General features: G+C 39.5%; 1 protein-coding gene across 5 annotated transcripts in view; it reads left to right on the top strand.

The window, feature by feature from the left end:
- The window catches only part of LRRC7 (leucine rich repeat containing 7), a 220,312-nt gene that overhangs the window by 97,664 nt on the left and 109,169 nt on the right, over positions 1-13,479 (top strand). For all 5 annotated transcript variants that reach the window (XM_072419460.1, XM_072419463.1, XM_072419459.1 and 2 more), the window contains one exon: positions 10,897-11,099. In XM_072419460.1, coding sequence (XP_072275561.1) covers positions 10,897-11,099 — 203 coding nt within the window. The remainder of the gene's footprint in view (positions 1-10,896; positions 11,100-13,479) is intronic.

Raw genomic sequence — 13,479 nt, forward strand, 5'->3', positions numbered from 1 at the left:
AATAATTGTGTTATATCCCACAAAGGTAAAAATATATGTACGCTGAAGGTATCTAGGTTAGATAATCAAGTTGTAAGGCTCAATGCCTTAGGTAACAAACAACAAAAGGGGGGATAGGAACTTACTTGTAAAGTACCGCTAGATTCAGATCAAGTGTGTGGGTAGGTGGGGTAAAAGCAGCTAATATTAGTAGGGTGCCTAGAAAATGAAAAGTCAATATTTATTATAACTTCCAGAGATGAGCAAAATCAAAATTGAAAATTTGTTCTTCCATAGCCTCCGATGGATTTTACCAAACATCAAATCTTGGTAAAATGTGTTGTGTTTTGTGTTTGTTTTGTTACAAAATTTTTAAATCTTTGTTAGAATTTTGGTAAAATTCAAACAAGGTGAAGTTATTTCTGCCACTTACCCTAATGAAATTCCCAGATAGGCTGGCAATGGGGGTGTTGGACCTGTGATCCAGGATTTCATGCAGTGTTTGTATCCTAACATATTTCACTCTTTGAAGACTTGAGAGGTAACTTGTGGTAAAACCCAACTGCAGTCCATTGAGCAAAACAGGAGAAGAAATAAAAACACCAAGGGGTTCAGGATAGAAGCTTTACCTATATATTGTCATTGCATTTCATTCTTGGGTGGAAGTCGGCTTTCAATGATTTCCTTCTCAATTCTTTGCTTTGACATCTATGTGATTCACTTGTAATGATCTTGATTTTTAGGCCCTGATTTATTAAAGCTCTCCGAAACTGGAGAGGATACACCTTTTTCAGTGCAGCTGGGTGATCCAGCAAACCTGGAATAGATCTAATCTAAATTGAAAACATTTGCTAACAAATAGCTAACGACTTTGAGGAAATCCATTCCAGGTTTGCTGGATCACCCAACGTCACTGATGAAAGTGTATCCTCTCCAGCCTTGGAGGGCTTTAATAAATCAGGGCCTTAAACTCGACCTTCAGAAACATCAGCTTTTTCTTTTGGCAGCACATCATCCCCTTCTGTCTGCTGCAGTTTATTTTAACTGCGTATGTTGGGAGGATGAGAAAATCTTAAATGGGTAAAGTGACTTCAAAGATTGCCACAAAATAAACTCTGGGTGATGTGGGTTATATGTTATAAACCTAATACCTTGCAATAGCTAATTTCCGACAGGTTACAATATACATTGTTTAAAAAAGGCTCCAAAAAAGCAGTGATTTGCCAGGGCTGTGATAATGTGATCAGTCTGCTGCTGGCAAGTGAAAGCATTTCCTTAGTCTCTTCTCCATCAATGTTCAGACTGCAACATTGCAACTTTGTCGCAAGTCACTGAGCTGCTGTGTGAGGGTCTGATCTGTTAAAAGCCGGTTACAGATGCCAGATTTCTGTGGCTGGGAATGTTTTTTCATTGGCCCGCTCTGTTGTAAAAAAGAGGGGGAAGGATGGGTAAGTGGTACCCCACTGTGCTCTCCTCCATTGGATAATACATCAAACATTCCCATTCAGTTCAGGAAAAAGTACAGTTCCCACTCAGTCATTCATCAATCAGCTAGGATGGACTGCTTACCGATGTTGGGGGACAGCTATACACATGTCAGATTTTCACCCAAGATGAGCCTGACCATCTCAAGTGACGGTCATCTGGTGATACTGATCTGGTGGTAATCCTGGTTGATGCCTGAATAATAATGCCATCCTTTCTATTCTCATTCGGATCTAGCACCGGTCACCTCCCTTGTCCAGCAGCACACTTTGTTCTATGGCTATAAAAGTCACTTCTACTCAATAATATCGGTCTGTGAGAGCTCACAGCCCTGTAACTAGCAGATTCGTACATTTACACCAATACCCAACAGGCTCACCATCATCTTTCCTGTGCTTGTTGCAAGTAGCTCAACACTGTCAGAAAATCCGGAAGGAAATATTTACTCCAGGGCATTGGCACCTTTTGTCTTTGGAGCAGATCATAGTGCACGGCTAAGTAAATGCTTTTTGTGAAATTGAAAACCCTTTAATTAATGACTGTTAATAAAATAAAAATCCATCTTTAGGTTCGCAGGTAGCACATTGGATAGCGATCGGGTTCTGAGTGATGACTAAACTGACAGCTATTCTGTGTAAACACGGCCTTTAAATCCCATTACTTTACCTTCATGTGTGAAAGCAATAAAGAACTCTTCTCTTGGCCATTATGACTTGACCAGTGTCCGCTCTAATCTAAACATCCTCCATTGCCTTCACTAGAGAGGACGACTATTAACTCCTTCATCATTGACATCTAAAAGCGGCTTCTCTGATTCTGGGCACATCAGAAGGATGTCTGCTGTTACTGTAAATTGATTCCCGCTTAAAGTGTATATCTGGAAAAAATCATTTTCGGGACATCTAAGCAATACAAGCACTTCTCTAGTAAAGAAAATTTTTAAGCTTGGTGTGAAGAAGCTGTAGGTGGGTGGTGGCCCTTGTATTGTGACCCAACTCTTCAGTAACCACCCACAAACAACAAGGTGGTTACTGAGAAGTGCCAGGTGGTGCACCAATCCAAAAGGGCCTGGAGAGAACACTGCTTTCACATGTTTTTCTATTTTAAACATTTTTGAAATCTAGAAATCAAGCATGCTTCTAGCTTAGTGTTTTGGGTGACAAAACATCCAGTGCAGTGAAATCCGAGGCAATCTCAAAGTGGACCTATCACTGAGAAATGATGGAAGTTGCCATTGCTAAAGTCAATCTAAGGAATGCTAATTGGCTGGAGCTAAAGCCTTTGGTTTTAGCAGTTGCAGTCACACACAGGTAACAAGCATGTAGATAACTTTGTGGCAGTTAGCCGAGCACCTGAGCTGCATCTACAATACTCCCCCATTTCCATTTCCTTACAGGGCTTCCTTTTTCTTTTCTTCCAATAGAGATGATCTTTGGCTTGATTGGCCCTGCCAGGATGGCGTAACTCCTGCACAGGCGCATGAGAGTTTATTCATTCCCATCCTGGGCAAGGGAAGCCATCATTGCCAGGTTTAATTGGCAACGATCCCAGAGCAGCGCATCGAAATTTGACAGCTGGGTGACAATCAGGCAGGTAAGACGGATTATTGCAGAAGTGACTTTGCCTGTTCTTTTCTGCAATACCCAACTACCTGAATCACCAGTTTGCAAAGTGGGACTTAAGCTCCACTTTAAAAGCTGAGGATCAGAACACCAGCCAGGCAAACTAGACCCTTTAGGAATCAAGTCATCAATGACACCTTATTTATTCTCATAGTCTAGGTCTAATTTAAGGGGTTAGTAAAGTCAAAAACAAAATAATTTGTATTTGTTAAAGATACATTCCTTCCTCTTGTTTCAAAAATATGTGCTTAATTAGTCCCTGGAAAAACCTGAAGAGAACTGCATATCCATAATGCCTGTGGCAACAATTCATGCTCTGAGAGCTGAGACTACAGGTGTAACACCCCTATCCATTAAACACAATGCAAGGAATCCTGGGTATTAGAGTTAGAGGCCTGGAAGCTGACATAGTGTTGAATCAGTGTTGAACTAGAAGTAGTGAAATCCACTAGCAGCCTCTACATGAATCAACCGTATAATTGTCAAAGCACATTTACTCCCCTATTCAGCCCATCGAGTTGAGGATAAAGTCAGCTTCCTTCTGGGAGGGTTCCTGGGAAATTCAGAGTAGGCAAAATCTTATTAGAAGATGCTGCAACAATGGGCTGGAGTGCCCCCTCACAATATTTGCTCTGCTCTACATTCTGCAGGAATATTTTTGGAAGAATGGTGACATCACACCAAGCAATATGGAAGATGGAGGTAAGTTATGCATAGTTACATAGTAGGTTAGGTTGAAAAAAGACATAAGTCCATCAAGTTTAACCACTAGGGAAATAAACATATCCCAGATATAAAACCCTATAAGACATAGTTGGTCCAGAGGAAGTAAAAAAACCCCTGGTACAATTTGCTCCTACAGGGGAAAAAATTTCTTCCATGATACCATGAGGCAATTGGATGTTCCCTGGATCAACAGTCACTGTTATTTTTACTTTAAATCCTTAATACCCAGTTATATTCTGTGCTTCTAGAAATCATCCAGCTTTTTCTTAAAGCAATCTATAGTAGTTGCTGAAACTACTTCCTGAGGGAGCCGATTCCACATTTTCACAGACCTTACAGTGAAAAATCCTTTCCTTGTCCGGAGCCTAAACTTCTTTTCCTCCAGACGCAAGAAGTGCCCTCTTGTTCTTTGTAATGATCTCAAAGTGAATATTGGGGAAGAGAGTTCTCTATATGGACCATTTATATAATTATACAGGGTGATCATATCCCCCCCTTATACGTCTCTTCTCAAGGGAGAATAGATTCAGTTCAGCTAATCTCTCCTCATAGCTGAACTCCTCCATTCCTTTTATTAGTTTAGTTGTCCTGCAATCTCTCCAATTCCACAATGTCCTTTTTGTGATCTGGTGACCAAAACTGGACGACATATTCCAGATGTGGTCTGACCAATGCTTTGTACAGGGGCAGGATTATGTCTCCATCTCTGCAGTCTATTCCTCTTTTAATACAAGAAAGAACTTTAATAACTTTCGATATTGCAGCTTGGCATTGCATGCTGTTATTAAGTCTATGATCTACCAGAACCCCCAGATCCTTTTCCATACCTGACTCCCCCAAATGTATTCCCCCTAGACAGTATGAAGCATGCATGTTGTTAGCCCCCAAGTGTAGAACTTTACATTTATCTATATTAATTGTCATTTACCACTTGGCTGCCCAATCAAACAGTACATCCAGGTCTGCTTGTAGATTATAGACATCCTGTATGGACTTAACTCCATTACATAGTTTCGTGTCATCTACAAACACAGAAATGGTACTTTTAATCCTAAACTCTATATCATTTATAAAGATGTTAAACAGTAAAGGTCCCAACACTGAGGTACACTATATCAACTGCTATTCCACTGTCTACCTGTTTACTTACTTACTCATAAAAAGAGAAAATTTGTTTGACAACTGTCTTTTTTGAAGCCATGCTAACTTTCACTTATAATATTATTTTCTAGCAGAAACTCCTCTATGTGGTTTTTTCTCAAACTCTCTAGGACCTTTCCAACAATGGATGTTAAGCTAACCGGTCTGTAGTTACCTGGTAATGACTTTGTTCCCTTTTTGAAGATAGGAACCACATTGGCCTTACGCCAATCCATCGGTACCTTGCCAGTGACTAAAGAGTATCTAAAAATTAGAAATAATGGCATAGATCATTTTTTTTCTTCTCATGTACATTTTGCACTAAAAGCAGGTGCTTTGTAAAAAAACATGAGAACCCAGAAAGTGTAGGCTGGTCTTTAATTGTAATGAAAGGACCACTTTAAATCCAAGAGTAGCTGTGTAGGTGGAATAAAACTAGGTGAGGAAAAGCCACCCTTTGCTAACAAGATGAGATCATTAAAGATGTTCAATATAAATAATCTAACAATGGCAAGAATGGACTCAGCAATAAAGCACATGGTGGTCCCAATGCCACAGCAGGGTCTATAACATGCAGAATATAATTTCATTATTTTAGAACAAATTCATACCCTACAACATTTTTGCCTAAAACTTTTTCAAATTACTTGCTGTTATTTTGATTTTTATTTCCATAAGCATCATTTTCCATCAACATCCTTTAAAACTTTGAGTTTGCATGCCTGCATTTCATATCTACCCTGGCAGGAGTCAGCTAGGTATAAAGCTGATATATTGGTGCAGTAAACTGGAGCTGTAACAAGATGCTTCTCATCATTGCACATTAAATATCCTCGGCATCCCTCAGCCTGTAAACATGTCTGTGGTCCATCATTTAAGAGCCTTCTAATAGATTGTTATCAACGGTGAAGCCTGACAGGCAGACAAAGGGATTACTAATACACATAAAGCAGAGATGTGATGTGAAATGATCACATTCTCTATAAACATGGTTTACTATTTGTAAATAATACAATAAAGTAGATTGTCCAGGATTAGGGAATCAGCTCAGGATTGGCTGTTGCAGAGAATTAAATTTGTTTTAAAGCGTTAACATTCCCGGAGTCCAGTTTTATTTATAAGTAACTTTTGGGTGGTTTAACAGTTCTCCTGGTGATCAATAAAGTGCAATCGTAGCAAAACTTTGGTTGCAAAGATTCTGGAAGTAATAGAACTTCTGTTGGGGTTTTATTCTTTTTTGGAGACTACTGCAAACATCCTGGGGAGAATATTTATTTCTATTTGTTCTGGTCACCAATGTCTTTGAGCTTTAAACCCAAATCTTACACAGACACATGATTGCTGCTCTTTATCTAGATTAATACAACTAGTATTGTTCTCTTACATTCTCTGTACAATAGATATTAGACTGGCAAAGGGAGGAGCAGCACAAGGTGACAGTTATTTGTACTGCACTGCTCATGTATTCAAAATCTAAAAAGTAAAAAAAAAATAAAATGGGGGTGTTAAAAGCAAAACATCTTTATTGATAATAAAAAACATTAACTTTGTTAAACAAATTTTGTTAATAATCACATATTTTAGTGCAATATACCGTAAACCACTGAATTATTAGAATTATTACAATTATTATTACAATTATTAGAATTATTACAATTTTTCAGATAACCATCTACAAGCTTAATCATAATTTAATCAATCTTTGGTTTATTCAATCAAACCATCTACGGGCTTAATCAATAGATTATAATTCTCTGATTTAAAGTGAGTTTTAACACTTGATTTCTAAGTAAGTTCACTCATACTTTGGATGACCAGTGAAATCATAAGCTTAATGCATTTCACTGATGATGATCTTGTTGGCACTCTTTGGCTGCATTCATACAGATACTGGATGCAGAATTTAGCACTGGTTTTCATAGTTGGTGTTGTATATGTAGTTCAACCGATCCTTTAGTTGGAACAGGGGACACTGAGAGGAGCAGTGTTCTAAATAGTTTACCATGGCCTATTGCTTGGGTAGTTGTGCCGCACACCCCAAATGGTGCTTTATAAGCCAACCGAACTGTAGCCAGGGCTCTGTGCAGGCTGCTGAAATTTCTCCAGGCCAAACTCACCAGCAGTGTTCTCCCCAGCCCCTTTTAATCGGGCGCACCACCCGGCACTTTTCAGTAACCACCCGGCTGTGTTTGGATGGTTACTGAAAAGTTGGGTCACAATACAGGAGCCACCACCCGTCTACAGCTTCTTCCCACCCAGAAATAAAAAAATTCTGGGGAGAACACTGATCAAGCCATGTGTTTATGGAACTGGCTTTATTATGGCCATGCTGGAACAAAAAAAGGGCCGTTCCAGAACAGTTCCCATAAAGTTAGAAGCACACAATTGTTATAAAATATATTTTGTTGCATTACCATTACCTTTCACAGGAATGACTCATGCCTATATTAAAAAGTGTGATGGTTAGGTATCCATAGTACCCAGACATATATTATAGCACCCATAGAGCACCCATACCCAGACAGGGTACATATAGCACCCATACCCAGACAGGGTACAAGTCTCCTTAACCACAGGTGGCCACTTTGCCAATTTCCACTCATGTTATTAACAGAGACATTACAATGAAACTGCAGCCTAAACATGCCCAGCCCCTGAGGTTCTCAAGCTTTCAAATGCAACTAAGAGATATGCAAGATTAATATTTCACCCAGCATTCGTTTGCATTGAGCTGTTAGCTTCACTAGACTTTTCATGCACTAGAGCTGTTCACCACAGCAAGCGGTCAAATACGGCAGATGAAACCTTACAATTTCTCTTGAATGCGTTAATTCTGTATTCAAACCATTCTTCCTAATATCCTTGAAGATTCCAACAACAAGGCCTTACAGTACCATTTAGCACTCTGAAAGCCGCTATTGTTCAGGGAGGCAGAAGGATCCGTAAATAACGGGTTAAGCGCCGAAGACAACGGCTTTGTTCCATCGAGCGATGAGATTAGAAATCAGACTGCTCTTTCACCCCCTTTGTCTAAATCTCTTAGGTAAATATAGATCACGCACCTGCTTCCATTGAAATACCTGCAGAGATTTCATGTACAAGATACAGTACGTGATTCATGCAATTATTCCTTTTAATGCTCACGCCGCATTGTGACAACTCACTGAAGGCACCTCTGTGCGTCTTTCAGGTACTCAGAGCTCCGACGGATGTTTCTGGACTGTTTTCATAAGGAAAAAAATGCAATCTTGATTAGTCCTAACCCATCTCAGAGGAAGCTACCGCTATCCTGTCATGTTATTTTTTTTAACATGGCCTACAAGTGTAGTACAATGAGCGAGAAGTAGCTCTTGCTGGCTGCTATCATTTCTGGAGGTGAGATCAATAGAATACATTCATCCCAGCTCTGATTCAGCATCTGGCTCTTAAGAATGTCAACAACTGCTACGCTCCACTCCTGTAAACCCATCCATAGAAAGAGAGGCTGAATTTACCTCCGGGGTTGGAAAACATTCGGCAAAGCAGGTGCAAACTCATCTGCATTCATTTTCTCTTTTCTCCATTTATATCCTTAATGTCTTTGATATGCTACATTAGTTTTGTGACATTGCTGCAATATATTTAAATAGCACTCGTGAAAGGTTAAATTTTCCTGAAAAATGACTAAAGTCATCCAACCTAAAGGAGATACCTAAAGCCATACCTAAAGGAGAAACCTAATAGCCTTTCCCAACCTTATTAACACAGGGGAACCCTTGATATAACCTTCAGGTCTTAAGGAACCCCTTTTATAATTATCATATGCACAGCTCACAGTATATTAGTGTGGTCATCAATGGTAAGAATACCTACTGGTCATCATTGCTGGTCATTGGGAAGAATGTTACCCTTACAGATAGCTAAACAGATTATGGGCCTTACTTAAGCTGATCTGAGAGGCACGAATTGCTCATCTCTCAAGAAACCCCTAGCTTGCTCTGGAGGAACCCTGGTTGAGATACACTAGTCTAGAGGGTTCAAATGTCTACTTAAAGTTTACCTGAACCCAAAACTTGGGGACTTTTTAAAGCCCATGTAAGTTTCTTGTTTGCCATCTGTGTACCTTTGGGAGTGTTCATCTACACAACAGGAAATCTCTACAAGTAAGGGAAATTCTTTCTTAGGTGGTTGCCACCATATGTGTCTTCATTGGAAGCTTCCCCCTCTATTCCTGATTTGGTGACCACACTATAAATGTGATCAACAGGAAAGACAACAACAAAAAAGTTTAAAATATGTTGGCTTAAGATATCTAAAGTCCATCTTTTCCTTTAGTCTTCCACAGTTGCACATTTACTCTCCTGGACTGAAATTACTTACTCACTCACTTACTCACTGATTTCACACTATAAGCTTCTCTCAATTTGCATTAGAAACTGCAGCTGGTCAGAGGAAGCCCCCTCATGTTCTTGTTGGAGGATGTCCAGCATCATTTAGCCCTTTTGTTTCCAATATTATGACCTGCCTCTTTCATTCATTGAATTTCAATAATTTTTAAAATGTAAGGTCAGCATTGCATATGGAAATACGTAGTATAGTCTGCATGCAAACATGGGAACACCCATTCCTTCAAACTCAAACCCACCTATCAAGCCTTTCTGATATTTCTTGTGCTCCTCCTAAGATCTTGCCCACTGCTTGCATCAAAGCTGAAAGTTTTTTAGGACAGTTCTGAGGGAACTGTGATTTGCCCAGGAAGTAATATACAGCAGCATTCTGGCTCCTTCCTACAGTCTTGATCTGCCTGCAATACCTGGAGAAGCACCAAGCAATGAGCACCTTTCAGGTCTCATTCTAACAGACACCATTGATGGAGTTTTTTGGCTTTCTGTAAGAATGACATTTTTCCAATGTCCAGCAATGTAAGAGGAATTCTTCCCACTGACCACCACACTAATGTACTGTGAGCTGTGGATATATTATTCATGGATAGGGTTCCAAGAAGACCTAAAAGTTATTTCAACCCCGCCCCCTCAACCCATGTTGGAGAAAGGCTATTCTATAATATTCTGCTGCTTTTCATGTTTTCTGAAACTATTGCAAACTATTGCACTGTTGTTCAAACTAGATATAAAACCAAACTGGATGAGTTTCATAGAGATTTCATGATTAGATTTAGATGAACTTTGATTGCAGAATATTGTTTTAACCAGAGTTTACCTTTAAAAAACTCAGCACTTCCCTCCCATAAACAGATCTGATTCAGAATTCAGCTCCGGGCTCTACATCAAAGCAGGTGCAATCATCTGCATTCATCATTTATGGTCCACATTTACATCCTAAATGCTTTTACATGCTACATCAGTTTTGTGATATTACCACTGTACTGTGTGGTTATGTAGTTCTTACCCATGACTTAAAGATGAACAAAATGAAAAATGCCTTTGTAGATGGGCTGCCTTTGCAGTGCTGAGAGTTTTTGTAAGTAACTTTTTGATTTCCCTGATACCTTGCACTCCCAGGACAGGCACTCTCCTAATTTATTTTGCTCTCTATGATGTTCGCTGGCTCTTCTTTTGCAGTCCAGAGCTATTGGTCTTGCATTATAGGAGACAATGTCTCCTATTTTTAAGCTCATTTACAGGTTGTTAAAAATATACACATTGGGTTGGATTTAATAAATTTAGTGATTCAACAAATGAGGAATTTATTTCTTAATAAATTAGTTGGCCGTCATTTTCAATCCTTGACCAGATCCATTTCCAGGTTTTTCATATTAGTCTATCTTCTCCAGTCCTGGAGAACGTGAATAAAACAGACCCACTATATGTTACAGTTTTCTTCAAATTGTGATCTTTTATATCAGGTGTAACCTTTCCACCTTCATATTATAGTAGAACATCAATCCACCATGTAAAGAAGCTTGCAGTTCAGTGTATAATAATTTCTTTCTTTATCATTTCAGTGCAGTGCCTGGAGATGACGACCAAGCGGAAGATCATCGGCCGGCTCGTACCATGCAGATGTTTTCGGGGGGAGGAGGAGATAATATCGGTGTTGGACTATTCCCACTGCAGCCTGCAGCAGGTGCCAAAAGAGGTCTTCAGCTTTGAAAGAACATTGGAGGAGCTCTATTTGGATGCTAATCAAATAGAAGAGTTGCCCAAGGTAAGTCATAGGGTATTAACTCCACAATATTTTTCCTTTTAGATAGAATTAGGTTTTTTATGGCTGTGACTGCTTTTTGTCCGCTGATGCTCCTTGCATGAGCAAATCCACCCATGTTTGGATCACTATGCTCATGAACCTTACGGGTGATTCTTCTTGTCATGTAATTAATAACCATTGGGACCTGCTAATGCCCTTGACAATCTCCAGCCAATTGGAATGCTGCCTGCTCTTTACATTAGCATCTCGGCTCCTGATAGTTACTAAAGTACATGGTGGGCAATGTATCCAAATGCTGGTAGTTTCTTAGGTAGGGTACAATCCCCAAAAATCCACAGCCAATTGTTATACTGTCTCCTGAGTACATCGCTATCAGTCGCTATCATTGTAACCCATTTGCTATGATCTCTTGCAAGCAGGACAGCTTGCTCAGTAGTTAATAACCATTGGGAGCTGATACAACTTCCAACATCCAACGACCAATGGGATTTCCACCAGCTGTGTACAGCATCAACCAGAGCAGGTGCCGCCAGTGGCCCCATAGGTTGGTGGATTTAGAAGCAGTTTCACCTCTGATAACTAGCATTCACAAATTGGCAGAACCCAAATTCAGACGCCCTCCTTATTCCTTCACTGTCAAAATCACATACTGTTACGGGCAAGATGACCAATCTGTATTGCTAAACTGCCACAGAAAAAAAAACAGGTCACCAACCAGACAGTGCTGTGGGCTGTGTAAATCTCATAATTGTATGGGCAGAAATCATTTGGCAGGTAAAACATCCCCCGAATATGTATTTCAGTTGTGCATTTAGCTATTTTCCTGGAGTTCAATCAATTACAAATCATATTTCAAAGAAATCTTTTGACAGCTGGACCTTTCCCAAAGGTTCAATTTCAGTCTGATGTCTCTTGGCCATCTATTCTTCTTTTTTTACATTTCCTTGCAAGCTTGTTTTCCTCATTGGGTCGTGAGTCACGTTTCCTGCATTTTTATTAGAAAATCTATTCTGAGAAGTTGATGTTAAGCTTTGAAGTTGGCTGTTTTGGTTTGTCGTCTGATAGTGAACCGCTGACAGAATTATGATGAACGATTGATAAGCTGAAATTTGTATTTATTCTGCCCAGTTTTGCCTCCCAGCAAAGAAAAACACACGGCTTGCTGGTGAAATTGGAAATTAGTTGTTTCATTATTTGTTACACAGGTACGGTAATAAGGAAAATGACTGCAGTAAATAAACCTGGATTTAGGCTAAAGAATATTTGATTTCAATCAGCATTGAAAGTGTAAATCTACCTAGGTGAAAATTTTGATTCAGTAAGGAACAGCATATAAAATAACCAGCTTTCCAAAGTGCACACTGTCATATGCCATATCCCATACCAGGGCCGGATTTGAACTTTTTTCTACCCTAGGCCAGCAAGCATGTGCTGACCCCCCCCCACAACAAATTATATAATTATATTTATTGTGCCATACCAGATAAGTTCCAGGGGGTGTTTGCTGTCCAGACCTTTCTTTGCTGACATCATCCTGAATTGTCCAACCTTCCTCCCTAAATCATCATGAGTGTTGGAGTATGTGGAAAGGACTGGAATCCTTGCATAAGACGTGGGTGCAAGCAGGTCCTCGTCTATCCAACCTTTACTATTGCACCCTTTAGTTCATTCTTTCTTTACTATTTCACCCCCTAGCCTATCTTCCTTTTACTATTACTATTGTCTGGTTCCTCTCTGTCTTTTCTTTTCTACTTTGTCTCATTCCTTTGTGTTTTTTCCACTTCCCACACTCTGCCTCTTCCTCTTGTATCTGTACATTCAGAACTTTATATATGGAACAAAAAAGATTTTCTAGGCCCAATTCTGGATCACAAATCGAAAATACAAGATGCAACACATATTCCCTAATGGATACCATTACTTTCTGATTAAGCTACCCCCTAATGAGGTTCACCGGTCCTTGAGATCTCATTTTTCTATACCAGGGTAGTGGGTTGTGTGCTTTACTATTGTTTGTGTGTCTGTTACCCTAGAAAACACTTGTTAAAATGTATGTAACAGCATAGGTTTTGTGTAGAATGAGGATGAATTACACCATTTGTCAGGTGTTTACTGCTGACTATATCCGCTCTGGCAAGATTCACTTTTTCTAGTTTACACCAGAACGAGGAGTGAGGGTTAGGTCTGGTACACATGAGATTTTCACTTCTGATCTGATTAGAAGTCCTTCAAAGAAGATGGATTACCTAGGAACAGCAACAGCAGAATAATCATAAGCAATCGATTTATTAGTCCTTGATCACATGTGGAGTGACTGGATGCAATAGGAAATATTGATTAAAGTACTCAGTATATATAGGCTGGTTGTATGAACAAATCA

The sequence above is a fragment of the Pyxicephalus adspersus genome, chromosome 8 (assembly GCF_032062135.1).
Source record: "Pyxicephalus adspersus chromosome 8, UCB_Pads_2.0, whole genome shotgun sequence".
Taxonomy (NCBI): Eukaryota; Metazoa; Chordata; class Amphibia; order Anura; family Pyxicephalidae; genus Pyxicephalus; species Pyxicephalus adspersus.